Below are 26107 nucleotides of genomic sequence, written 5' to 3' on the forward strand. Positions count from 1 at the left end.
TGCCTTTCCGTAAATGCTTCCATAAAGTAACAAACTGTGTAATTTGTACATAAAAAATAGACTAAAACAAACATGCAGTTTAAAACAAGTAACATTTAACATACAAAAGCATAATCACTTGATTGTTTTTTAATTACACTTTAACTGGTATTTTATGGACTTTGCTATTTTAAATATTTTTCTAATTAAAACTTAAATAATTTAAGTTTGTAGTATAATTTACCTCGATCGAAAACGTATCCCCCGTTTCGTTTTGATTTCTAATAAATGCAAGTGCCATAAAAGGTAGCGTAGCCAGTGCAACAAACTCGGAATTGTCAAAGCTATAAAGAAAGTTAAAAAAAATTAAAATCAAGCACACTTCAATATGTTAAATTCAAATTAAATATTTTTTTTAAATAAATTTTATTAACATTAAAAAACTTTAATATTAATAGTAAATAATTGATATAAACGTAAAATGTACCTAGTAGTTTGATTGTAGGTTGAAAAATTATAAAGAGAAGGGTCACCAGTTTCAAAGTATCGCACCTAATCCAAATAAATTCAATACTTAATAGGTGATGCTCTCGGTAGATAGAAAAATTTAATTAGTTTTATGACTTGCGTCAACCTATTTTTTTTAATAGAAAATTTTTCAAAATATAGACTGTTGCCAACACAAAACCAGTTTCATTTAAACGCATTATTTTAACCACATGTTTACTAATACTTTATCATTATTAAGTAAGTCTAACTTCTATTTTAACAGATGTATAATCTTGAGACTGTTTGAAGATATTAAGTAACATTTAAAAGTCAAACCTGATTTCCAGTATCAAAAAGGTCGTCACCGCCATCCACTATGGATCTTACTGGCACTCTGGTTGAATCATATTCATAATTAAACCAGTCCTCAACTGTATCTTGAATAAATGTCGCATTTCTTGTCAAGCTTGCGATAACTGATTGCAAATCTGCCCCAAAACACCAAAGTTTATTTTAATATAAGCAATCTAAACTCAGACATCTACATTTTGTATTGTCAAAAAAACTAGTTGCAGTTTTTAAGACTAATAAATGTTGTGAGCCGCTGAATAATTTTATCAAGTAAGTAGCGTAGTTGTGCTTTAAGTAAAATTATTTCGTTTCTAAGACGATGCTTTTGCCTATAGCAAAATGTGTCGAAAAGTCTGACTTCGAGCCGACCTAAAACCTAAAAAAGATTTTCTTAATTAAATTCAAAATAAGGATATTTTTTACTTACCAGGATTCGTGCTCTGTCCATTAGTCAAAATAAAATTCAAAGTTAACAACAACAAAATAACGTTGAGCAACTTTTTCATTATTTTTTATCTTATTCCTGCAAATAAAATAGTTAGATAACGAACCGGATATAGATTAGGTATTTCAAGCAAAAGCTCTTAAATCTTGCACCTCTATTATCCAATATTTTATAAAAGAGTTTTAGCAAAATTAATATTTTGCGCTAAAGTATAACATAGGCAATAATAAACACATTTAATCACTAATTTATTTACGAGAACACTTATTTATCACATTTTTATTTATGAACTCGGCGTTTGGCGTATATCATCAATAGGTAGATTACTAAAAAAATGCTTGACCTTTTTATCTAATGACTAAAGCGTTAAAAGTTAACAAATGTGACTATTATTAATTAAAATAAGTTTCACAAGTATTTTTTCTAAAAAACACCACGTCATACGTGTGCGTCGTCACAAGACAATTTTAACAAAGCGAGACAAAAAATCTCAATCAATCAACATCGAAATCACACTCGGACAGAATAGCACGCGACTTTATCTGTCAACAAAATAGACGATTAATGTCTTGTAACGATTTTTTAATACGTTTGCCCTACCACGAAACTTAACGTAACCTAATTCGTGCAAAACCACACGTTAAAAATCAAATAACTACTTTGTTTAAATAGATTTAAGTGTACCTTTTAAATGTATAGAATTAATTTTATACATAAAACATTTACAAATTTTATTTTAAAGGCATTTTTATTAAGATTATTTAATTATTGACAATAAGATTAATAAGTTATATTAAACAATTAAAATATAAAGAATTTTGTATAAGATAGAAAAATACAGAAAAAATAAACATAAATTTTAAGATTATAAGGCTAATGTCTGTTAAATTTTATTATACCAAATGTTTATGTAATTAATTGCAATGCTAAATTTAGACATCAAAGTTGCCTAATTGCTTACATTAACTACGCTATAGTCTCCCCATTGAAAAATCCCGAAAAAAAAACGTTATGATATAAACGACTCAAAGTAATAAATGTAAAAACATATTTGTTTATAATGTAATAAAGTCTATACCTCTATTTAGAAAAAGTCTTAAAACAGTAACTAAATTGATGTAAAGGCGGTGTCTCTGGACTCGGAAAAGAAAGTAGATCCCTTTCCTTCGACAACGTCATGTCGTCTTTCGTTTGCGCCGGATGATATGCTATAGACTTGGCGATGTGAGGGTGACTTAAACCGATTGACAGTTGAGCGACCGAATCGACTAACCCGGTAGGCTGATCTGGTCATTACAGACTTAACAGGCCCCCACCAAAATTGAAAGATGTCGTCACGACGAACACAAGTCATGTAGAAAATGTAAACGCCCTTTAAAAATCATCGTTTTTTTTAAAAACGAAATGATTTAAATAAGTTGACAATATTATCACATTCAAGAAATTTATGAAACGTTTAAGCTGTGTTAATCTAACGAAACTCTCACTAAATCGTTTCAAAGAGTTGAAAAAGCTAATATTTTTACCAAAAGTTACCTGAAAAGCGTTTAAAAATGCAAACAACCAACTCATGACAAGGTTGTAGGTCGGGTTGGTTGACACAAGCATAAGAAAGCCTATACCCCATGTCGTTCCAAGTGTTATCACCATTGAGAGTATGACATACACGTTTTGTAACTTTCCACGCTTTGCAGTAGACTGAACCTTTAACAAAAATTTGATAATAGTTTTACGCAGCCATGTATAAAATAAAATATTTTAACCCTTACCCTTTTTCGTCGAACAAGACGAAGTGAAATGTGAGCAGTAATAACAATGTTGTAGGCAATAATAAGTCCCGACACCATCAGGAATCCAACGTATAAAGAATAAGTGTGAACCCAGCACATATTTTCGGCTCGGTAGAAAGATGGAAGGTGAGCATCGTTTTCTAATAGTAAAAGTACATAAAATTAAAAAAAACAATATTTGAAGTATAATAAACTTAACATACTTTGATCACAAAAGTCTGGATTGTAAAGCTCTTTGTCCTTATATCCAACAGTAAATGAAACAGTTAGGCAAACAATTATAAGTGGACATCCATAAGCAAGCAACATTGCCTTATAGAAATAACTATCCGATGTTGTTTTGAAGACCTATAAACAAAAAGTCAATACTTTTTAACCTTTTTTTTGAGAAAAAAAAACACAAGTGTGTATATAATACTATAATTTAAGTATTACCTTGACCAAAGCAATGTACAATTTATTGCTGTAAACAGCCATCCAGAAAAAAGAACTAAGAAGAAAATAATGTAAAAACGAAGCAATTGCAATACATCCCCTGCCTGTATCCACTCTTTCTATTCCAAATAGAAATAACAAATACACAACCAGTAAGTTTAAGCAAATCATTAGGTGATATTTGGTCTGGTCCCGTTGTCTGGCCTCTCTAAAAAATAAAAAACAAAAATCGTTTAAATTAGTATATCTGGTATTTTAAGCACTTTTGCAAATAAAAATGTAAAAAATATTTTACCTGCTAAATAAAGTTCGCTTAAGCTTTTGTAGTAAAAAAAGTAAAACTAATTAAATCTAACCTGTTAGTGAGATGAAGTGCAATAGATAAAAACAAGCCAATGGCAGATAACGAACAACCGATGGTGCTGAATATCGATAAATGAACATCTGCTGGTACCTCAGTTGAAGTCTGTTGAACACATTTTTTTTTTGTATCACCTTTTTAATGCAACTTAAAAGTACTTACTACAATAAGAGCAAAGTTTGTAAGGTGGTCACACTTGCACAAAGGTGGCTTGTTAGAGTTGTCAAGACAACAACCCGAAGTGTCCCAATCATCTGTTTTCTCATTCCAATAAACACACTTCTGACGCACACTTTTTGCCTAGAATTTTTACAATAAAATCTAATACTTACACAGGATCAACAAAAGAAAATTAAAAATAAAAACAAAAGTAAATTGAAAACATAATTAAAAATAAAACCACATTTTTAATATTAATGTATTTGTCCAAAATTTAAAAAATTGGTATTTATTTAAACTAATAATAAGCCTTGGTAAAACCCTTTTTTATGTAATTTTATTTTCACATGATTATACTTTTAAAAGTAATCCTTACCAACAGAGCTCCACTACCATTCTCAACTTTACCGTAAGTTTCTTTTTCATTAACATGTTCAATATTGATTGGAGTTTGAAGGTTTTTCACTGTTGTGTTTATGCCAAGTTCAGCTGATATAACCTGAAATATTTTATAATTAAGATTGGTCAGAAAATTTTTATGTTACATACAATTTAATTTTGATCTGCAACATGATATTTATTTATAAAATATGTATCTAACCAAAAATGATTGTAAATTTATTAAAATGCTACAGAAAAGACATTTTTTTTATTACTGGTATATACCTGTTTTTTAAAAATTAAAAAATTATTATTATTCTACATACCCAATCTACTTTATTTTCAGAGGGAAATAAAGTATCTCCCTTATACAACAAAAAGGTTGTCCTTAATTTTGATGCATCAGATTGTGTCAAAGCATCTGAGAGCGCTGAACTTGGAATAGAAATGTTTATGACAAACACTGAAGAATCGGTATCTTCTGGTCTCCGTTCTGGCGCAAACCAGGCATCATTGGTCACTGTGTCATTCGTCTGGTCTGCAACCTATTATACCAAGAGTACAAATTACATAGTCTGATTTTGTTTTTATAAATTGGTTGAATTAAAAAACCTACTTTGAGGGTTAAAAATTCTGTTGAAACTTCAAGACTAGATGTTGAAACATTCTCTAAATTAACCTGTTGTGCAAAAGATGTAACTGTATTTATAACATCTTTTCGAGCCTGAATTTTTGCTTGTTTTTCCTCTTCTTTGGCTATCAATGTGGCATTGGTCATATCTGGTTCATTGTCATCATTATCGTCATTATCATTATCTTCAGTGTTGCCAGTAGGCAATTTTTCCTCCAAACCATGGGTAATGTGGTCACTTACTGTTACAATATTAAGCAACAATGGTATAGATACCTAAAATTAAAAGAAGTAGTAATTTACATAAATGCAATAACTTTGACATTAAAAAAACAGTAATTTAGATAGGTGCATTAAGATACCTCGAAATTTTCGTCCACACTCACAACTTCGGTGATGATATTCAAAATCTCTAAAGCTGTTTCTGTGTCATTCTCACTTAATTTATCTCCTGATGTTATCACTTGCAGTTCACTGGCCACTTCTTCTATTATCTCTACTGTAACTTCTGTTACATTAGCTGTAATTTGTTCCTATGGAAAGTAAAACAAATTTAGTAGTTATAAAAAATCTAATAAGTTTTCTAATTAAATTGTTTTTTTAATTTGTCTAAACAACCATTAAAAATAAACAAACCTTAACATTTGTTAGTTCAACTTCACATGCAACAAACACAAATGTTGATATATCAAAAACAGAGGTATACATGATACCAAGAAATGAAAATGAGTCGTGTGGTTTACAAGATACAGTGGCTACTGGTCTTCCTATAAACAATAACAAACAATATAATGACTTGCAAAAATGAGTACAATTTAAAAAAGATTTTTAAATCAAATTATTTAAGCAAAGTTAAGAACTATTTTAAGTGTTATACAAGCTATATTATTACTAGATGGTGGACAATTTTGATTTGATTTTGCAATTTCTCCAACAAAAGTTGCATTAAATGTTACTTCTATTTCTTCAGTTAAACTAGTGGGTTGACATTTTGCTGTTAACAATAATAAATAAAAAATAGAGGGCTTTCAAAGACCATAATTTTAAATTTAAACTTTATCACAACTAAACCAAATGATCCTCTTTATTTTATAATTCTTAATATTTTTAATGCAACTAAAAATTTTACATTAAAATTAGTGAAATCAATTTTTAACTTAAAACTAATTACTTAAAATGCAAACTTACATTGATCAGGAATCCCAGTAACATATGTGTCGGAGTTTTGAGATCTATATTTCAAATACTTGCTTAAAAGATAGCCAGAACTAACGTAGTCATGTGAAAATTGAACATAATAGCTACAAAAAGAAATTTGTTTATCAAAAAAACTTGATTATAAAAATTTTAAACAACCTATTTACATCTTAAAAAAATTTATCTGTAGTGCAGTTTATACACATTTATGATGTTTTCTTACACACTTTGACATTGTCGATTAACTTACTGAACCATTGGAAATTCCTGAAAATTTGAATGTATTTGAACAACATCAGTTACATATTCATTGTAGGTACTAAAAGCCTGAAAAAGTTTGTCTTTGATTAACTTGGAATAACTTGGATAGTTATTCTGAGTGATTTCTAGTGACAAATGTTGCGAGAATTCATGAAGATAAAGAGCTAAAAAAATTTAAAACAAATTATTTTATATCGATTTAATAAATAAAAGAAATAAACTTGTTAAAAATAAATTGTTGCTACCAATTAAATTTTAATATTTCCTTACTCAATTAAATTATAAATAAGAATTTTTTAGGTAATGCGTAAACTTACTATAACAATCAAATCCATCACCACCTAAGCCTACATGACAATCACAGAAATAATCACCAACAACATTTACACAATCTGCGTTTTTGTGACATTGATGCACATTCGTTATACATTCATCGATATCTGAAATAAATTGTTTTTTTTAAATTTTAATAGTTCCAAATGTAAACATTGATTGTTTAATAATATTTATATAACATTACTTTAATAACAAAATCTACCTTTGCATTGCAAACCAATTCTCGAGTATCCTGGCCTACAGTCACAATCATAACCTCCAATCGTGTTTTCACACCGAGAGTTGGGAACACAATTATGTAAGAACAAACTACACTCATTTATGTCTTCACAAAATACTCCAGTTCCAGTGTATCCAATATTACAAGTGCAAATATACTCGCCAGGCTTGTTAATGCAAGTGGAGTCTGCATGACAAATATCTAACCCTAAATTGCACTCATCTACATCAGTACATTGTTGCCCATCGCCCAAAAAGCCGCCTTTGCATTCACAAGAAAAATTTCCGTAAGAGTTATAGCATATTGCGTCTTCATGACAATTGTGTGAGTTATCAACACATTCATTGTGATCATTGCAATACACTCCATTGCCTGTAAATCCACCGTTGCAAAAACAATTAAAGCTTCCAGCAAAGTTGGTGCAGTAAGCATTTAAATGATCGCAATTGTGTGTCAACAAATCACATTCATCAAGATCTGTGCAATTTACTCCATCACCACTATATCCGTTTTTACAAGCACAAGAAAACGATCCTTGTATGTTTAAACAAAAACCGTTTTTATTACAATTGTCTGTCAGTAAATTACATTCATTTAGATCCAAGCAAGAAACTCCATCTCCAGTGTACCCAGAATTACATGAACAAGAAAACAAACCATCCAAATTTGTACATTTTGCATTTTGATCACAATTATCAGTCCTTGAACGACATTCATTGATGTCTGTACATTGAATACCATTTCCAGTGTATCCAGGATCACAACTACAAGCAAATATACCATTTCCATTGGCACACTTGGCATTTTTATCACAATTGTCTGTTTTTAACAAACATTCATTCATATCTGTGCAGGTAACTCCATTTCCGGTGTATCCAGAGTTGCAATAACATGCGAATGATCCTTTTGTGTTTTGACATACACCATTGGCATCACAATTGCCTGCCTTTAAAATACATTCATCTAGATCTTGGCAGTTTACTCCATCACCAGTATATCCTACATTGCAGTAACAATTAAAAAAGCCATTTGTATTTAAGCATGCAGCATTTTCATTACAATTATCTGTATTTAAATAACATTCATCAACATCTGTGCAGGTTACTCCATTACCAGTGTATCCAGATTTGCAAATACAGGTAAATGATCCATTTGTGTTTATACAATTAGTATTTACAGTACAATTATCCATCAATAAATCACATTCATTTATATCAAAGCAGGAAATTCCATTGCCAGTGTACCCAGGATTGCAAGAACAGTAAAAAGAACCAACTTTGTTCACACATTGAGCATTTTTGTTACAATTATCAGTTGACAAATTACATTCATCGCTATCTGAACAGTTTAACCCATTGCCAGTGTAACCGTTGTCGCAAACGCAAAAGAAAGATCCATTCGTGTTCAAACATACGCCATTTTCATTACAGTTGTCTGTCATTAAAATGCACTCATCTAAGTCTGTGCAAATAACTCCATTTCCAGTGTATCCTGTATTGCAGGTGCAAGAAAATATACCATCTAAGTTTGAACACTTTGCATCCTCATTACAATTATGAGTCCCTGAACGACATTCATTAATGTCTGTACAGTAAATACCATTTCCTGTGTACCCAGAATCACAATAACAGAGAAATTTTCCTTTTGTATTTGTACACTTGGCATTGTTGTTACAATTATCAGTCTCTAAGGTACATTCATTCATATCTGTGCAGTTCACTCCATTACCAGTGAAACCAGAATTGCAATAACAGACAAACGATCCATTTGAGTTCACACATATACCATTAACATCACAATCGTCTGATTTTAAGATACATTCATTTTGATCTTGGCAGTTTATTCCATTGCCAGTATATCCCATATTGCAGGAACAGTTAAACAGCCCATTTGTATTTAAACATACAGCATTTTTATTGCAATTATCTAAATTTAAATAACATTCATCAAGATCTGTGCAGTTTTCGATATAACCAGAGTATCCAGGTTTACAAATACAGGTAAATGTTCCATTTAGGTTTATGCAATTAGTATTTACAGTACAATTATCCATCAATAAATCACATTCATTTATATCAAAGCAAGTAACTCCATTACCAGTGTACCCAGGATTGCAAGAACAATAAAAAGAACCAACTTTGTTTACACATTGAGCATTTTCGTTACAATTATCAGTCGACAAATTACATTCATCAATGTCTGTGCAATTTACTCCATCACCAGTATGTCCATCTTTACAAGCACATGAAAACGATCCATTTGTGTTTAAACAAAAACCATTCTCATTACAGTTATCTGTCATTAAAGTGCACTCATTTAGATCTGTGCAAGAAAACCCATCGCCGGTGTATCCAAAATTGCAGGAACAAATAAATGATCCATTTGTATTTTTACAATTGGCATTCATACAGCAATTGTCAATCATTAAATCACATTCATTAATATCTGTGCAGTTTACTCCATTGCCAGTATATCCGTCATTACAAGCACATAAAAATGATCCATTTGTGTTTAAACAAACACCATTTTCATTACAGCTGTCTGTCATTGAAGTGCACTCATTTAGATCTGTGCAAGTAAATCCATCGCCGGTGTATCCAAAATTGCAGGAACAACTAAATGATCCATTTGTATTTTTACAATTGGCATTTATATTGCAGTTGTCAATCATTAAATCACATTCATTAATATCTGAGCAGTTTATTCCATTGCCAGTATATCCGTCATTACAAGCACATAAAAATGATCCATTTGTGTTTAAACAAACACCATTTTCATTACAGCTGTCTGTCATTGAAGTGCACTCATTTAGATCTGTGCAAGTAAATCCATCGCCGGTGTATCCAAAATTGCAGGAACAAGTAAATGATCCATTTGTATTTAAACATGCAGCATTTTTATTACAGTTATCCATAATTAAATAACATTCATTAAGATCTGTGCAAGTAAACCCATCACCAGTGTATCCAATATTGCAGAAACAAATAAATGATCCATTTGTATTTAAACATGCAGAATTTTCATTACAATTATCTGTATTTAAATAACATTCATCAAGATCTGTGCAAGTAAACCCATCGCCGGTGTATCCAAAATTGCAGAAACATATAAAGGAACCATTTGTATTTTTACAATTGCCATTTATACTGCAATTGTCAATCATTAAATCACATTCATTATTGTCTGTGCAGTTTAATCCATTGCCAGTATATCCATCATTACAATCACATGAGTATGATCCATTTGTGTTTAAACAAACACCATTTTCACTACAGCTGTCTGTCATTAAAGTGCACTCATTTAGATCTGTGCAAGTAAATCCATCGCCGGTGTATCCAAAATTGCAGAAACAAGTAAATGATCCATTTGTATTTTTACAATTGGCATTTATACTGCAATTGTCGATCATTAAATCACATTCATTTATATCTGTGCAGTTTAAGTTATTTTCAGTATATTCAAAGTTATTAAAATGGGTGGTTGTTGTTTCTGAATAACCACTAGTTTCAAAACCACTAGCTTCAAATCCACTACCTTCTGATAATGAAATAGTGGAAGCATCTGTTGAATCACTAGTTGTTTGCAAAGGTTTGTTGTTATAAAATGTTGTTTCACTGTATGTTTCTTTAGATGCCATTGTCTGTGGTATGAAGTTGGTAGTTTGGTCCATCTTAGTTACTTTTGTAAATTTGTTATGTCTGGGGTTTTCTGAAGATACAGCGGTTGGTAAGAAATTTGTAGTAGCTTTCGCACTAAATGGAACATAATTGGGATAACTGGTGGCTGGCATGGATGTTGTGGTATCTAAACTACTGGTGGTATCCAAAAATATAAACCCACTACCTTCTGATGGCAAAATAGTTGTGTCATCTTTGAAAAAACTGGTTGTTTTCTCAGTTAGACCTTTCTGTGTCTGAAAAACAGTGGTAGATTCCATAATACAAGTGTTTCCCGCTGCAATAAAGCCGATATTGCAAACACATTTAAAACTTCCAGGTGTATTGATACAGGTTGAGTTCGGCTGGCATGAGGGAATGTAAACTTGAGCAGTTTTCATACTGGCTGTAGTTTCTTTTGTAGCAGTTGTAGTCGTTAAAGATGTTGTATATTCTGCAAAAGTAGATGTGGGCTTTTGAATCAATGGTGTATTAGTTGACAAAAAAGTTAATGTTGATAAATTTGTTATTTCAATTGAATCAGTTGATTGTAATGGAATGGTAATTTCGTTGATATTCATGTTTGAAGTTGTTTTTAAAACACAATTTGTTCCATTACTAACAAAACCATTATTGCAAACACACGAAAAACTACCAGCTGTATTAAAACAAGTTGAATTTACTTGACATTGATTTATGGTAACTTTGACTGTTTTAAATGTGGTTGTAGCATTCAAAATGCTATATTGTGTAGGATTGGTTGTTAATTTTTGAATAACTGTATCAGTATCAGTAGTTGCTGTTGTAAGTGTGTAAGAATCTGATGGTTTCGATAGAATAGCTGATTGTTGTGTATGAGCATTTATATATTCACCTTTTGTTATAGTAGCTGTCTCCAATATACAATTTGTTCCGTTTCCAAGAAATCCATTCTTGCAAACACACTTGAAGCTTCCATATGTATTAAAACATGAAGCATTTTTATTGCAATATGTGGTTTCAACTTTCTTATTTTCAAGCAGATCAGTAGTTGCTTTTATAGTAGATGAAGCAAAAGTGGTTGTTTCCAAAGTGCAACTTGTTCCATTTCCAATAAATCCATTTTTGCAAACACATACAAAGCTACCATGTGTATTAAAACATAATGCATTTTTATTGCAATATATGGTATCAACTTTAGCATTTTCCAATAGGCCAGTTGTTTCTTTTATAGTAGATGGAGCAATAGTAGTTGTTTCCAAAGTACAACTTGTTCCATTACCAATAAAACCATTTTTGCAAACACAACTAAAACTTCCAAGGGTATTAAAACATGAAGCATGTTTGTTGCAATAAATAGTACTAGCTGTCATATTTTTCAACAAACTTGTTGTTTCTTCTGTAGTAGAATAAACAGGAGTAATTCTCTTTAAGGTACAATTTGTTCCATTTCCAATAAATCCATTTTTGCAAACACACAAAAAGCTACCATGCGTATTAAAACATTCTGCATTAAAGTTGCAATAAACTATGCTTGGTATAGTTGTTATTGTTGCAGCATTTGTTGACATATTCATAGTTGATGCCTGACTAGTAAGTACAGTTAATATGGTATTGGTTAAAGTATTTTCTGTCAAAACATTAGAAAATGTTGGTTGTCTGGTAGTTGAGTCAGGAATGGTTGTTACTTGCGTTGTTTTTATTACCCTATTGGAAAGCAGTGATTGATAGTTAGTTGTTGGTTGGGAATAAGATTCCAAAACACACCTAGCTCCCTCAGCAACAAAACCATTTTTGCAAATGCATTTAAAACTTCCATGGGTATTAAAACATGAAGCATTTTTGTTGCAATAAATGGTATTAACTTTTAAATTTTCAGACAGACTTGTAGTTTCTTTTATAACAAATGGAATGTAAGTTGTTGTCTCTAAATGAAAATTTGTTCCATTACCAATAAAGCCGTTTTTGCAAACACATTTAAAGCTACCATGTGTATTAAAACATTTTGCATTGCTGTTGCAATAAACAATGCTTGGTATGGTTGTTGTCATTGTAACAACTTTTGACAAGTTGATAGCCTGCATGGTGGGATTTGTAAAGGTGGTTTTTGCCAATATATTAGTCAGTGTTGATTGTGTAGTCATTGAATCAGAATTGGTGACCACAACATTGGAAAGCATTGATTGACTAGTTATTAAATCTGGTATGGTTGTTGCTTGTGATGTTTTCAGTACTTCCGTAAAAAAGGCTGGTTGGTTGTCTAAATTGGTTGTTGGTGGGGTAAAAGATGCTAAAACACACCTAGCTCCTTCAGCAACATAACCACTTTTGCAATTACAAACAAAACTACCAGGCGTGTTTAAACAAGTGGAGTTTGATGAACAAATAATATTGGAAATTTTGGTAGCTACAAATTTGACTGTAGTAACTTTTGTAGGAATGGAGGTGCTATTTTTTTCTGGATTAGTTGTTTGTTTTTCGTTTACTGATGTATATGGGACTGTGGGTGACATTAAATAGTTGTTTGTTTCATTTTCAACATCATACACTGTTGGTTGTTGTGTTATCATATCCAAAATGGTTGTTGCTTTGGTGGTTTTTGGCAAAGTATTAACAACTTTTGGTTGGTTTGTTGTTGTATATGAAGTGGTTGACGCTGGGATAGTATTTGGCAAAATATTAACCAGATTAGATTGACGTTTAGTTGTAACAGAGTTTGTTGTTTGTTTCTTTGTTTCTGGAAGAGCACTCGTTGTTTTTAGTTGACTTGTTGCTGTATCTGGTGTGGTTGTTGCTTGGATGGTTTTTGGCAAAATACTAACCAATTTTAATTGACTTTTTGTTGAAACTGAGCTGGTTGTTTTTTTTGTTGTTTTTAGAAGAGCCTTCGTTGTTATTGGTTGACCAGTTGTTGTATCTGAAGTGGTTGTTTCTTGAATAGTTTTAGGCAGAATATCATAAACTGTTGGTTGTTTAGTTATTATATCCAAAAAAGTAGTTGCTTTGGTGGTTTTTGGCAAAGTATTAACAACTTTTGGTTGGCTTGTTGTTGTATACAAAGTGGTTGTTGCTTGGATAGTATTTGGCAAAAAATAATCCAATTTGGATTGACTCTTTGTTGTTTTTAAGCTGGTTGTTTCTTTTGTTGTTTTTGGAAGGGCACTCGTTGTTATTGGTTGACCTGTTGTTGTATCTGGAGTGGTTGTTTCATGAATGGTTTTAGGCAGAATATCATAAACTGTTGGTTGTTTAATTATTATATCCAAAAAAGTTGTTGCTTTGGTGGTTTTTGGCAAAGTATTAACAACTTTTGGTTGGCTTGTTGTTGTATACGAAGTGGTTGTGGCTTGGATAATATTTGGCAAAAAATAATCCAATTTGGATTGACTTTTCGTTGTTTCTAAGCTGGTTGTTTCTTTTGTTGTTTTTTGAAGAGCAGTCGTTGTTATTGGTTGACCAGTTGTTGTATCTGGTATGGTTGTTGCTTTTGGTTGACTGGTTTTTGTATCTGGTTTGGTTGTTGTTTGAATAGGCTTAAGCAAAATATTGGGAACTTTTGGTTGACTGGTTGTCGAATCTATATTAGTTTGGGTTTTTGTCGAGTTTTTACTTGGTCGAATGGTTTCCGTTTCAACATTTGTTGTATATTCAATAGCTTCCGATGAGTTGCTGGTTGTTTCAGAGTAATACGTTGTTATGTGATTACTTGTAACGACACCTTTTTCGCAAACGTAAAAAAAATATTTATGTTGTGAAAAAAAATGAATATACAGCATTGAAAAACTTAAACATACCTGCGCTTGTTATCATTACTATCAAGAGAACGCTCAAAAAACAAAATCGCATTTTAAGCTCGACTATTCACAATTATTTTACATTGAAAAACCTCTGGATGTAATCTAATGACGTTTAATAAAATTAATAAACGAAAGAAAAAAAAAATTTAAATACAACTATTTATTTATTGTTACTATATAATATTAACTTGAGGTAATAATATATACTTTCTACTATTGCCCTATTTCTTGAAGTTTTTGTATAAGATAAAAAATCAACGTATATTCAAATAACTGTATTAGAATAAAATCAAAAACTTAAGTTATACGTTTATATAACCAATAATAGCAATTGCACCATTACTTACTTATTTGTGTGGTAAAACTTTCACAAATTGTCATCATTCGTAAAAGAGCCTACACTTTAAATCTTTAATTAATTTTAATACGTTATTAATAAGTCATTAGAAAGTGCGTGGATTTCAAAAGTTATTAAAGTTTGTTTACTGAATTCGAGGCGTTTTAGTATATAAAAATAATTTGTTGATTGTTATGGTATGCAAGCAACTGGTAGCCAATTTATTTGTTATTTTAGTAATATATCAATGCTATTTAAAACAAATACAAAATAAATTGTTTCGAATAAATATATTCGTGTTTTAATAAATCGACCATTCATCTAAAAGAAAAAAGGGTCGATACAAGTGAAGCATCTCTAAAATTTCCATTGATTATATGATCAATAAATTGCATGTAACTCAATATGAGAAAGTTAATCGTACAAGAAGCAGACTTTACGCCAAAAGGGTATTTTGGGCACGTAATTTTTTAAAGTCAAAGGAATGTGATTTTATATAACTGAGATTTTATAAAATTAAATTAAAACCATCATAACTGCAGTAGATAGCGTTTTTAACATAGATTACGTAGTAGCATGGCTTTAAACTACTCGGCAAACTTGACTGGAATAAAAAAAATTATAGGTAGGAAGTAAACTTTTACTACTTTGACAATAAAATTAAATGTATGGCTGTTTTTTAAACGCTGTTTATTTTCGCAGATGTTCATCCAACATTTTTAAGTAAAATGGGCGAACATAAAGAAGACGAAGAAAATCCGTTTTTACAAGTTTGTACCAGAAATTTTAAAACATGCAAAATTGTTTTTAACTATTTTTAATATATATTTTTTAACTTCTGCTTGCAATATGTTTTTTTTAGAGCACGTCAGCAATATTGGGTTGGTCATTATTGTATGGTGTAATGGTCATCATTGCCTTGGCTGGCAACCTTGGAATATGTTGTATTATTTTCACAGTTAAACGAATGAGGACAGTAACCAACTTTTTTCTCGCTAGCACCGCATTTGCGGTAAGTACTGGGTTGTTTATGAAAAACGCAATTGCATAGAAACATTAAACTTTTTTACAATATTGAAATAAGGATTTTAATGAAATAACGGCCTCTTTTCAAATACCTTATATTCGATCGCCTTTCAAAGATTTTATTTATTAATTTAGGACAGCAATGTTATAATGCTTAATACCGTTTTTAACTTCTCCTATGCTATAAACGGAAATTGGTATTTTGGGGCAGTGTTTTGTCGATTTATCAACTTTGTACCAGTAGCTGCTGTGTACGCGAGTATATTGTTTATTACAGTGATAAGTTTGGATCGTTTTGTGTTGGTGATGTATCCCATGAGGCAACGGCTGTCCAAGAAATGTGGTAAGATTTAACAGTTTTGTTAATTTGGTAGGCTTAAATTCAAACTATAAAATAAGACATCAAAATAAAAAATAAAGCAACAATATTAGTTGTATTTTTTAACAGCATTTGTTTTTTTGTTTTTTTTAATTTTTTATAAAATGTCTACCAAACCAAAATTAAATAAATATATTTAATTCCACGACCTTTTTTTAACAACGTCATGATTTACCTTGAACGTAAAATAAAAAAATTTCAATCTTAATTTACTTCGATTTTTTAATTGATAAATTAGGTGCTGTGTAAGTTAGAACAAAGTTTTTAAAATTAAATTAGACATTTTAATATTTAAATTCAAAAACAGTCGATCGAAAGTTTAACACAAAATCTACACAGTTTATAATATCAAAAAATGTTTACGTAAACTTAAGATTATCGACTTTTTTTCCTTTTTTATTATTTTAAATTTCAATTATTTTTAATATAGCGCATATATAATTGTAAATCTTTCAACCAAAGGACAGGTTTTGTAATATACCATAGGGAATTAAACTAATTATATTACTTAATTAGTGTCAATGCCCGGGCAATACAAATTGGCGGCATAACCAAGTATAACTTAATGGAGACACCATAAATGGGAAAAATTCTAGTTGCAATTTATAAAAATTATAAAAAAAATTTTTACACTTTTTCGATTTATTTTTTATATAAAATTTATATAGTTTTAATCCAAGAAAATTATAAATTTAAGTTTTAATGCAAAAAAAATTTTACAGCGAAGTTGGTGATAAGTTTAATTTGGTGTCTTGCTCTTGGAGTCGCCTTTCCTCAACTATATTTCGCGAAAACAAAAACCGACTACGATCGCACAATGTGCATGGTGGGATGGCCCAATGTAAAACAAGGCTTACTGTAGGTGTAGTTATATAAATGCATACGTTTGGTGCATACAATTAACAAATACTTTAACAAAAAAACAGCCTTGAAGTGCCTACATTTTGATTCAATTTAAATTTTTTTTTAATTAGCTACCAGCTTACATTCATGGTTTTGAGCTATTGGTTGCCACTATTAATAATAGCTTTTAGTTATATCGCTATGGGATTAAAATTGTGCGGTCATGCTAATGAAGTTGGCTATCTGAACGAATCGCAAATAAGAAGAATACAAAATAATAAGAAGGTCAGAAACTAAAAACAAAAATCAATACTTCTGTTGTTAATTAGAAAACAAAATGTCTTTAAAGTTTTTTAAATTATTTTTTTAAACACAACTTCTTTTAAAGTAAACCTTTATTGTTTTACAAGTGTATTTAGATATTAAATATCTTAATTTTAATGCAGGCAGTACAAATGATGATGTTAGTTGTAGTTGTGTTTGCAACATGCTGGCTTCCCTATCACATTTACTTTCTTATCGGATTTCTTAAACCAGAAATAAATCACTGGCCAAAAATACAGCAAGTCTACCTTGCCGTGTTTTGGTTAGCTATGAGCAGTGCTATGTATAATCCAATCATATATTGTTGGGTTAATCCAAGGTATGGCAAAGGTTGAGTTAAATTTGGAAATAATACTTTTCAAAAAATTTTTATTATAAAATTAAAACAATCTGAATGATACATTCTGAATGATGATTTTTTTTAGATTTCGCCAAGAGTTTCGAAACTTGCTTTGTTCGAAATTTGGACAAAAAAATAAAGCAGGTACGTTAGTCAAGTTTTCTTATACTTTACTTAAAATTATTTAGTAGTTAAACTTTATTTACCACTTTCTATAATCGAATCTACTGATATGAATCGGTTTATTTTGATTGCTTTTATTATACGTTACTAAATTTATGTTGGCAAATAAAAAAAATGCTTCTAGGTAAAAACTTTAACTTAGGGATCGATAGAAAATCGCACTCGTCTTGCGAGCCCTAGTCATTAAATCTAAACTTCAGTTTAGGTGAGCTAAAACGTTATGACAAGTTTAAATTAGTTTGGAAATTGCCTTGTCCTTAGCATTATAAATTTGTTGGTTGAGTTCTATTGATTTCGGTTGATGAAAATTTTAAGTGAAAGTAGTTTGTTACTGTCTAGTTGAAGCATGCTAAGTTGGTAGGAACGCACTTATGTTGTGCCACCTATATTACCTTATGTTTTGTCCTCTGTTTGTTGGTTAAAATAGGATATGCCAAAAAATTTTAAGCGCATGCTGAAATAGTTTGTGATTGGATATTTAAATATTTGTTGTTTGATTGGTTATATTTGTATTTTGTTTTGTCTTAAACTTTAATTGATGTGTGAAGAATATTTTGTTAAAAATTATAATGTAAGACATTTAAATTAAATCTAATCATGCTTAAACAGTAATTAACACACAACAAACTAGTTTTCGATCCTAAAATACAAAAAAATTATAAAAATAATTCAGAGGTATAGATAATATAAATGTATTTAACTACATTTCCGTGCAAAAAAACTAAATGAATTTTAAAAGCAATAAACAACTAGATCACTACTGAATTACTTGTGTAATTAGTGTTTGGGGATTTATATGAACCAATTAGTTTCTAAGCAAAAACAGAAACAATTGAAAATTACATTTATTTTAGGTAACCAGAGATACAACGGGTTAAACATACAAGCTGATCCAATGGATAGAACGATAAACACGTTGTTATAAGAAATACAAGAAGTACAAAGTTCCAGTTCGTTTCCGACTGCAAAAAGTTCGACCAAATAAAACGAAATGTTTTTTTGTGAAAATGTTTAAGTTATTTTTGTATCATGAAACTATAACGTTTATTTAAAAATGATTAAAATAAATTCACATTTTTTGTTTATATGGCAAACAAAATATTGATATTACTGTTGCAATATTGATACAAGTGAACAAACCAACTCACCCTTATTAAATAAAAGTTTGAATTAAATAACAAAACTTGTCTATACCAAAAATAACTTAGATTAACATAGCAGTTAAACATTAATAACATTATTAATAAAAATACTTTTAAAATTAAAACGTACAAGAAAACACTTTAATGCTAGCTTGGCAGTGAGATTAAGACGATAGAATTTCCTTTTACAAATAAGTTATGAAAATGTCTGTAATATAATTGGGGGCTGCCGCCGCAAAATTTCTCGCATTTACCCTGATATTTTTGAACAAGTTGTGAATTGGCCGCCGATGTGTTTTTTGGTTTAGCGGTTACGCCAGTTACTTTTTCAATCTTGGGATTGCGCGATTCTAAACATAGTAAATATTGCGGTTGGTTTGTGCGATAGTGGTTTTTTCGACTTTTTTGTGTTTTTCAACATAGCAAACATAAAAAAATTTATGATTAGTTAACGTTTTTTCTAATTACGCATGACCCACGGTACATACGAAAAACGCACCGCTATAAAACTAATAGAGAGACCAAGCCCCCTTCAATGGAAAATTGTAATAAGAATAGAAATTAAACTAGTACAAATACTTAAATAGCTCTGCACCTGTTTTGAGTTTCAAACCATTTTTTCTTACTTCTTCCAAAGCTTGATTCAGCTAAAGTGTAAATAATTCCTTTTGAAAATTAATAAAAACCACAGTGCACATAAAACTAATATTACTTTTATGTATTGTAAATAAAACAACTTGAATGGCTGCTAAAAAATGAAACTTACCTGGTTTATATTAAGTTTTTTCTGATGTTCAGCAACTTTTCCACGAGGCGAAAAGGCAAAAATTTCTTCAACATCCACCATTGACTAAACACACAAAAAATAAAGTTAATACATTATAAAGTATAGCAAACCAAGTACCTCTAACAATACAACATAGAAATCGCTTACTAGGCATATTTTACGTTTCCCTATAGGTAAATTTTGAGATATTACCTATTTAGAAAACTGTTACCCTTCTGTTGAAACATAATTTTATATGCAAATAACGTATACCCTCTGGTGTAACAAATTTGATTAAGCAAATAGGTTTCTGGTAATATGTATTTGATTTGCGTGGGCGCGGTGGAAACCTTAATATGTCAACATTAACGTATTTACTCGTTGTTGCAACTTATAATACAAATTCAAGAAAAAGGTAATAAGTACACATATTAAAGAGGTGTTTTTAGTGAATGCTAGTAGACCAGAACATCTATATTACTATCAAAAGACTACTAGCGTTATTTTTTAGAAATTTCATTTAAGAAAGGCATTATAGTTTAAGTTTGTATGAACATCCTAACCAAAAAAATTAAAGAAAAAATGTGTAATAAAAGAACTAGTATTAATCACTAGCTGTTACATACATTAGGAATAAGATTAATTTAAAAATGATCAAAACTAAAAACTGACGAATACGAAAAATATGACAGAATTAGGTATGTATATGATAAGTATCTGTTTATAATCATCAAGATATACAGTCACATATTATTATTCTAGTAAAATAGTAAAAAGAGTTTTGTGTAAGGTATTTAAAAATTATTGTTGTATTAACTAATCTTCGAACAACAAAATGTAAATGTTTTGTTTAAAGTATAAAAATGTATATTTAAATTACATAATATTCAGGATTTCAAGACAACTATTCTGATCAACCTCCCGATTCGGGGGTAAGTTTTTTAACAAGAATTATTAAATGTGCCAATAATTTATTTAAAAAAATTTGTTAGTAAAAATCAGTTGGGGCTTATAAATAACAATTATCCTTAATAAATAACATTTTTATTTTTATGTACTATGGACTTCAGCTGGTAAGTAAATAAAATTTTAACCACAATGAATTACCCATAAAACCACAATGAATTACCCATAAAACCTTTCTGTAATACAAATATAAAAACCACCAAAATACTTTAAATTAGTGTATAAAATTTATATTAACAACATCATGTAATTAAACTGTTCTTTCTTTTAACACTTTTTTTTAATTAAAATTTGCATTTTATATGTTTATTTATAAGGAAATATTTTTTTTTATGTTTTCGCTTTGAAACAGAGTGAAGTAAGTATTACCTTTACATTATTGTTGAAATAAGAAAACAATCTTATTAATTTAATTAAAATCAGTCTTAATTAAAATCAGTATATTACATACAATTCAACTATATTTTTAAAACAAATTAAATATCGAAATTTGGTTTGTTTTTAAACAATCTACTAATTTTTATATAAAAATTTACCTTAAAAATTAAAGTTTGCACAGAATTTAATATTATTCAAAAATTGTTTTTATGTACTTTGAAAAAAAAAACATTGCAGCTCGTAAGTAGTTTAATTTATTTTACTGTAACTTAAAACTAATACAAATATTCATATTTAATATTAAAAGAGTTAATGGAATAATAATAAAAACTTATATATTGTTTTTTAACCCATAAAAAATTGAACATTAAACTAACTTATTATCAAAAAAATAATCAAATGTATAACAAGTATTATACTTTTGGGTTAAATTTCACAAACCTAAATATAATTTTATATTAAGCAAATCCATTATTTACCACTTTTAGGTAACACCCACTTTATATTATGACCTTATGCAAAAGGTGAGTGATATAATCTTAGTTACCAGTACCGTACATTTTTAATAATTGTATACTATTTTAATAATTTTAGAAAACTAACGGGCAAATTATTAAAGAAGAAGATTTAGAAAAATTTCACCATGATGCTTTTGCACTAGTCAAACAAAAATGGCCAACAAGCAGTGATGAACTAAGCAAAGAATACAAAGACAAACAAATTGTAAATATTGCTAGTTGTAAAAAAAATAATGAAGCAAAAAATGTTTGAAGATAAAAAATATTGCTTGTTTTAGAAATTAAACAACCGCAAGATTTGGTATCGAAACATGATGGAAAAGGTACAAAGAAATTTGGTTTATTCAAATTTTAAAAAGGTTACACCCACTAAAATAATTTATTAATTAAATAGTTGTGCAGCGAACAAGCATTATCCAAAAATGAATTTGAAAAAGGACGTTTAGATGCTTTAACAGAAGCAAAAAATGATGAAATATTCTGTCATAATACTAACTTTAAAAGGGAATTCAAGAAATTTGTTGAAAATGAAGATCAGAATTTAAGAATCAAAAATGAAAAAAATTTAAAGGCTTGTGAAATAATTTAATTAATAAAACATTAAACCAAAAATCGATACCAAAAATTTTTTTAAATTTTAACATTTTCATTAATTTTTTTTTTTAAAAAGCTTTCTAATTTTTAGGACAACAAATTTCTTAGGGAGAAACTGGAATCGTTGCAAAAGGTAAAAATAATAAAACTTTGCGTTTGTGAATAAAATGAATAAAAATAAATTTGCTCTTTTTTAGAAACTTGATCAGCGTAGAAGACTTTCATCCGCTACAGACACATCAGTAGTAAAAATGGCATTTAATAATTGTGACAAAAAAATAATTTCTGATTAAAATGCTTACATAACCTTACATAACCAATGCATGACCTTTTTGATAGATCACTAAATTTGAACATGTAAATTATACATAAATCTATTTTATTTTAAGAGTGATATGCACTTGTTTTATCCACCGGATAAAGTTGTAAGTGTGACTGAAAGAGAAGGATTGTTGGGTATAGGGGGATTTGGAACCGTGCGTCTTGGCTTTCTGGACACCTATGGCGCCATTGCAATTAAATGCATTGGTTTAAAAGGAAACTTGACTGAAATCACAACTTGGAAGAAAAAGTAAGAAAAACACTTTTTTTAGAAAATTTTGGATTACAAATTACAAAATTACAATTGTATTTAACAACAAAAAATAAAATATTTCTTAAACCAAGTGTAATAAATTCAATATTTTTCTTTTTTTGTTGAACTACTAGAATCGCAAAAGAAATTCAAATGTGTAAGCTGGCAAGCCACATAAATGTTGTGAGAGTCATCGGGTACACTCAGTGGCCAGCAGCAATGGGAATCTTAATGGAATACATGCTGGGAGGAGATCTTAAGCGTTTGCTCATCACAGAAAAAGAGAGAATTCAGATTCCACTTCTATTACGTTTAAGATTTGTTTTCGAAATAGCACAAGGCATTACCTTTATTCACAACCTCGGAAAAGATCAGCGAATTACGCATGGAGATCTAAAAGTAAGCAATGTTCTTTTAACAGGTGATCTTTGTTGCAAAATTGCAGATTTTGGAGGAGCAAATATAGCGTCGGCAACTGCTCCAGATGAGAGTCGGTGTAACCAGGTTCATGTAGAACACACGTGGATTTACTCTGCCCCCGAGCGACTTAACGACCCCGGTAAAGTTACAACTGCAACTGATGTGTACAGTTTTGCGATGATAGTCTTCATGATATTATCTAGAGACTATCCCTGGATTGGAGGAAGAAACATGCAAAAATATGAGCATGAAGACCTGGTGAAACAAAATAGACGACCTTGCATTCAAAATAACACCAACTTTAAGCAATTGCAAACTTTACACATGCAGCATGAAAGGGAGATCAAATTACTAGTCAATGAAATGGAAAAATGCTGGAGCCATGACCCACAGTCTAGACCAACGATGATCTCAGTTAGAGATAAAATGGACAAAGAATTATCAAAACATGATTTCAGCAAAATTATGAAGTTTGCTTACGAAATAGTAGAAAAAATGGCAATCAAGCAACCTTCTTTAGCAAAATTACGTTGTGCCCCTATTTCAGAGTTTAGAGAGAAATATTCATTTGACAATGAAGTTAATGGAAAAATTTTACTTAATTAACGTTTTTAATTATGATTTAATAATAGCTAATGTTTTAGTTTAGCCCTTTCAAAGTAATTAAAGGTTTACATTAAATTTAAAATGACTTTCAAGTCATTTAAATAACCCAAAATTTTGATTAAATGCTATGTAGTTGTCTTACAGATCTTATAGCCTATCATAGTACAAATAAAATATAAACCAAAACAAAGCTAATTATGTTTTAGACCAGCGGTCGGCAACCGCCGGGCCGCGGCCCGGTACCGGTCCGTGAGCAGTACGTTACCGGGCCGTATTTTTTTCAGGTTTAATGATTAGAAACAGAAACGTATTTTTTTTTATTTGTAAGCTTATTTTGTCGTAGAAACATTTAAAAATGTTTTTTATCAATTTGATGAAGGAATAAATTGCTTTAAACTAATTTGCGTCCCTTGAAACATTATTATTAGCTAAATTAATTGATTACTTTCACCCGAAAATGCCAAAAAAATGTTTAAAGGCTGGTCCGCGAAAAAGATTCCAGTTTTAAATCGGTCCGCAGTGCGAAAAAGGTTGCCGACCCCTGTTTTAGACAATCTAGTTTAGAGTAAAAACACATAAAAATGCCTACCAGGTCCATGTATGCATCGAACAAAACAACATAGCCAGACAAAACTCCTTGCAATCCACTAAAGGACCTTGTGTAAACATTGACACGATGATGATTAGTTGTTGCATTGTGTAATATTGACATTGGTCCAATTGAAAATTCTAATAGCAAATAGAAAAATTTAATCAATAAAATTACGTATAAGACTTTTTATAATTTAAAATATTAGTTCAAGTTTTTTAGTTTGTAAAATGCAAATATATTTAACGAATTTTGATTTTTAAAACATGAAAGTTGAATTTTTTTTTTTTTTCACTTTTCATAGATGTAAATATATCATTCTTCTTTTTTCGTTCAGATTTCTTTTTTTGAGGCTCTAAAAAAAAAATTTTAAATTTGAAAGACTGAATATTATTAACATGATGCTTTAAAAATTAAAACTTTTGAATTAAAAAAAATTAAAAGTATTTCTAAAAATTGCAAAATTCCAAGAAAATATAAATTACAACCAACCCTCCTCTGGTGATGTCTCTCCTGCATCCAATTTTTTCCTCTTCTCCATCATAACTTTAAGTTTGCTCACATCCCGATTTATAGCCTCCTCTTCTCGTTTCTTGCGCTGGGAAAAACTCTTTGATTTTCGTGATGACTCATCTGTTTTCTAAATAGAAAAATAAAAAGTTTTAAATTTATTAGTATTCATTAAATAAAAATAATTATACATATCTTTCACCATTACATTTTTTCTAGCAGATACAAAAGATTGAATCTTGGAATTGGAAACGGATTAACAAAATTTAGACCGGCAGCGTGGTGTAGTGGTAAGAACACTTGCTACACCACACATGAGGTCGTGGGTTCAATCCCCACTGATCTTATGCTGTAGTGCCCTTGAGTAAGGCGATATAAACGGTACGAACTCCTGCTCAGCCAGCACTTAATCAGCACCATAATTACTGGGCAATTATAATCTATATAATATCCCAAACTGCCACAGGCAACTCGAGACTGGGTTGGTGTAACTAATGTTACTATTTGTTTATGTTGCGCATTCGATTTTCCCACATCGAAGATAAAGATATATACGAAAAAAAAAATAAAGTTTTGTTAACTGCTACCTTTTCATTTTCTTTGGATTTTCTTGACAAATTTGCTTCAAAAACAGCGACATTGTCAAAAACTTTGGCGTTTTCCGAAAGATTTGTTGGCTTCTCAGATGAATACAAAGCAAGAAGGGGGTCAAAATTTGACGAAGTCGGATCGTTAGACATTTTGCAAAACGGTAAAAACCAACTAAGTATTGGTTTACATTATAAATAAACCCTAAGGGTGCAACTAAATGGGTTTTATAGCCCTAAACCCCATTTAAAACACCAAAGATTTACAACGATTAACGAAGGTTTACTTTCGCACGTGGTGAGTGGGGATTACCCTGTTAAAGGGTTCTAAATAATATTAAAAACTTTATCCTCTATTAAAAAAAAATTATGCTTTACACTTCGTTGAACAATTTAGTCTTTTTTAATGAAATATAAAAAAATAACAAAATTCAATTACTGGCAGTGTGGTGTAGTAGTGGCAGCTTGGTGTAGTGGTCAGAACACTTGCTATACTACGTGAGGTTGTTGGTTTAATCCCACTGCTCTCATATTGTAGCACCCTCAAGTAAGGCGCTA

At 30.1% G+C, this 26107-nt stretch overlaps 4 protein-coding genes across 4 annotated transcripts; 2 read left to right on the forward strand and 2 right to left on the reverse strand.

The window, feature by feature from the left end:
• Positions 1 to 2029: 2029 nt before the first annotated feature.
• On the reverse strand, positions 2030 to 11364 carry LOC145764240 (uncharacterized). Its single transcript, XM_082575856.1, has 17 exons — positions 7018 to 11364; positions 6797 to 6919; positions 6469 to 6643; positions 6210 to 6322; positions 5914 to 6015; positions 5658 to 5788; positions 5384 to 5554; positions 5007 to 5297; positions 4717 to 4935; positions 4386 to 4508; positions 4013 to 4150; positions 3846 to 3955; positions 3490 to 3697; positions 3258 to 3402; positions 3034 to 3194; positions 2801 to 2968; positions 2030 to 2636 (listed from the first exon to the last, which is right to left on the reverse strand). The coding sequence occupies exons 1-17, from the start codon at positions 11270 to 11272 to the stop codon at positions 2373 to 2375; spliced, it is 6897 nt and encodes a 2298-aa protein (XP_082431982.1). The 5' UTR covers positions 11273 to 11364; the 3' UTR covers positions 2030 to 2372.
• A 4016-nt stretch (positions 11365 to 15380) lies between these two features.
• LOC145741120 (substance-P receptor-like) lies at positions 15381 to 18824 on the forward strand. The gene is given in 9 exon segments (XM_082558671.1): positions 15381 to 15429; positions 15507 to 15574; positions 15667 to 15816; positions 15966 to 16173; positions 16932 to 17076; positions 17184 to 17337; positions 17499 to 17695; positions 17802 to 17860; positions 18754 to 18824. Coding segments are annotated over 9 exon segments (1101 nt in total).
• Positions 18763 to 25799, reverse strand: LOC145752326 (U7 snRNA-associated Sm-like protein LSm11). Its single transcript, XM_082568596.1, has 7 exons — positions 25550 to 25799; positions 24945 to 25092; positions 24748 to 24807; positions 24453 to 24592; positions 19808 to 19891; positions 19637 to 19688; positions 18763 to 19391 (listed from the first exon to the last, which is right to left on the reverse strand). The coding sequence occupies exons 1-7, from the start codon at positions 25700 to 25702 to the stop codon at positions 19189 to 19191; spliced, it is 840 nt and encodes a 279-aa protein (XP_082424722.1). The 5' UTR covers positions 25703 to 25799; the 3' UTR covers positions 18763 to 19188.
• On the forward strand, positions 21481 to 24197 carry LOC145764053 (receptor-interacting serine/threonine-protein kinase 4-like). Its single transcript, XM_082575621.1, has 8 exons — positions 21481 to 21675; positions 21746 to 21874; positions 21948 to 21992; positions 22064 to 22240; positions 22355 to 22396; positions 22461 to 22508; positions 22653 to 22834; positions 22972 to 24197. Exons 1-8 carry the CDS (start codon positions 21667 to 21669, stop codon positions 23861 to 23863), a joined length of 1524 nt encoding a protein of 507 aa, XP_082431747.1. The 5' UTR covers positions 21481 to 21666; the 3' UTR covers positions 23864 to 24197.
• Positions 25800 to 26107: the final 308 nt, after the last annotated feature.

Source organism: Corella eumyota, chromosome 1, assembly GCF_963082875.1.
Source record: "Corella eumyota chromosome 1, kaCorEumy4.1, whole genome shotgun sequence".
In the NCBI taxonomy this organism is placed as follows: Eukaryota; Metazoa; Chordata; class Ascidiacea; order Phlebobranchia; family Corellidae; genus Corella; species Corella eumyota.

Excerpts from the sequence above, each read along its gene's own strand:
- LOC145764240 (XM_082575856.1), bottom strand. The coding sequence starts at position 11,272 with ATGAATATCAACGAAATTACCATTCCATTACAATCAACTGATTCAATT. Across the intron at positions 6,644-6,796 it reads TGATGGATTTGATTGTTATA|CTCTTTATCTTCATGAATTC; the intron begins GTAAGTTTACGC and ends AAATTTTTTTAG. Across the intron at positions 2,637-2,800 it reads CATTTTTAAACGCTTTTCAG|GGCGTTTACATTTTCTACAT; the intron begins GTAACTTTTGGT and ends TGATTTTTAAAG.
- LOC145764053 (XM_082575621.1), top strand. Across the intron at positions 22,397-22,460 it reads AACTGGAATCGTTGCAAAAG|AAACTTGATCAGCGTAGAAG; the intron begins GTAAAAATAATA and ends GCTCTTTTTTAG. Across the intron at positions 22,509-22,652 it reads CCGCTACAGACACATCAGTA|AGTGATATGCACTTGTTTTA; the intron begins GTAAAAATGGCA and ends TTTTATTTTAAG.
- LOC145752326 (XM_082568596.1), bottom strand. The coding sequence starts at position 25,702 with ATGTCTAACGATCCGACTTCGTCAAATTTTGACCCCCTTCTTGCTTTG. Across the intron at positions 19,689-19,807 it reads AAAAACTTAATATAAACCAG|CTGAATCAAGCTTTGGAAGA; the intron begins GTAAGTTTCATT and ends TTTACACTTTAG. Across the intron at positions 19,392-19,636 it reads TGGTTTGAAACTCAAAACAG|AATCGCGCAATCCCAAGATT; the intron begins GTGCAGAGCTAT and ends TACTATGTTTAG.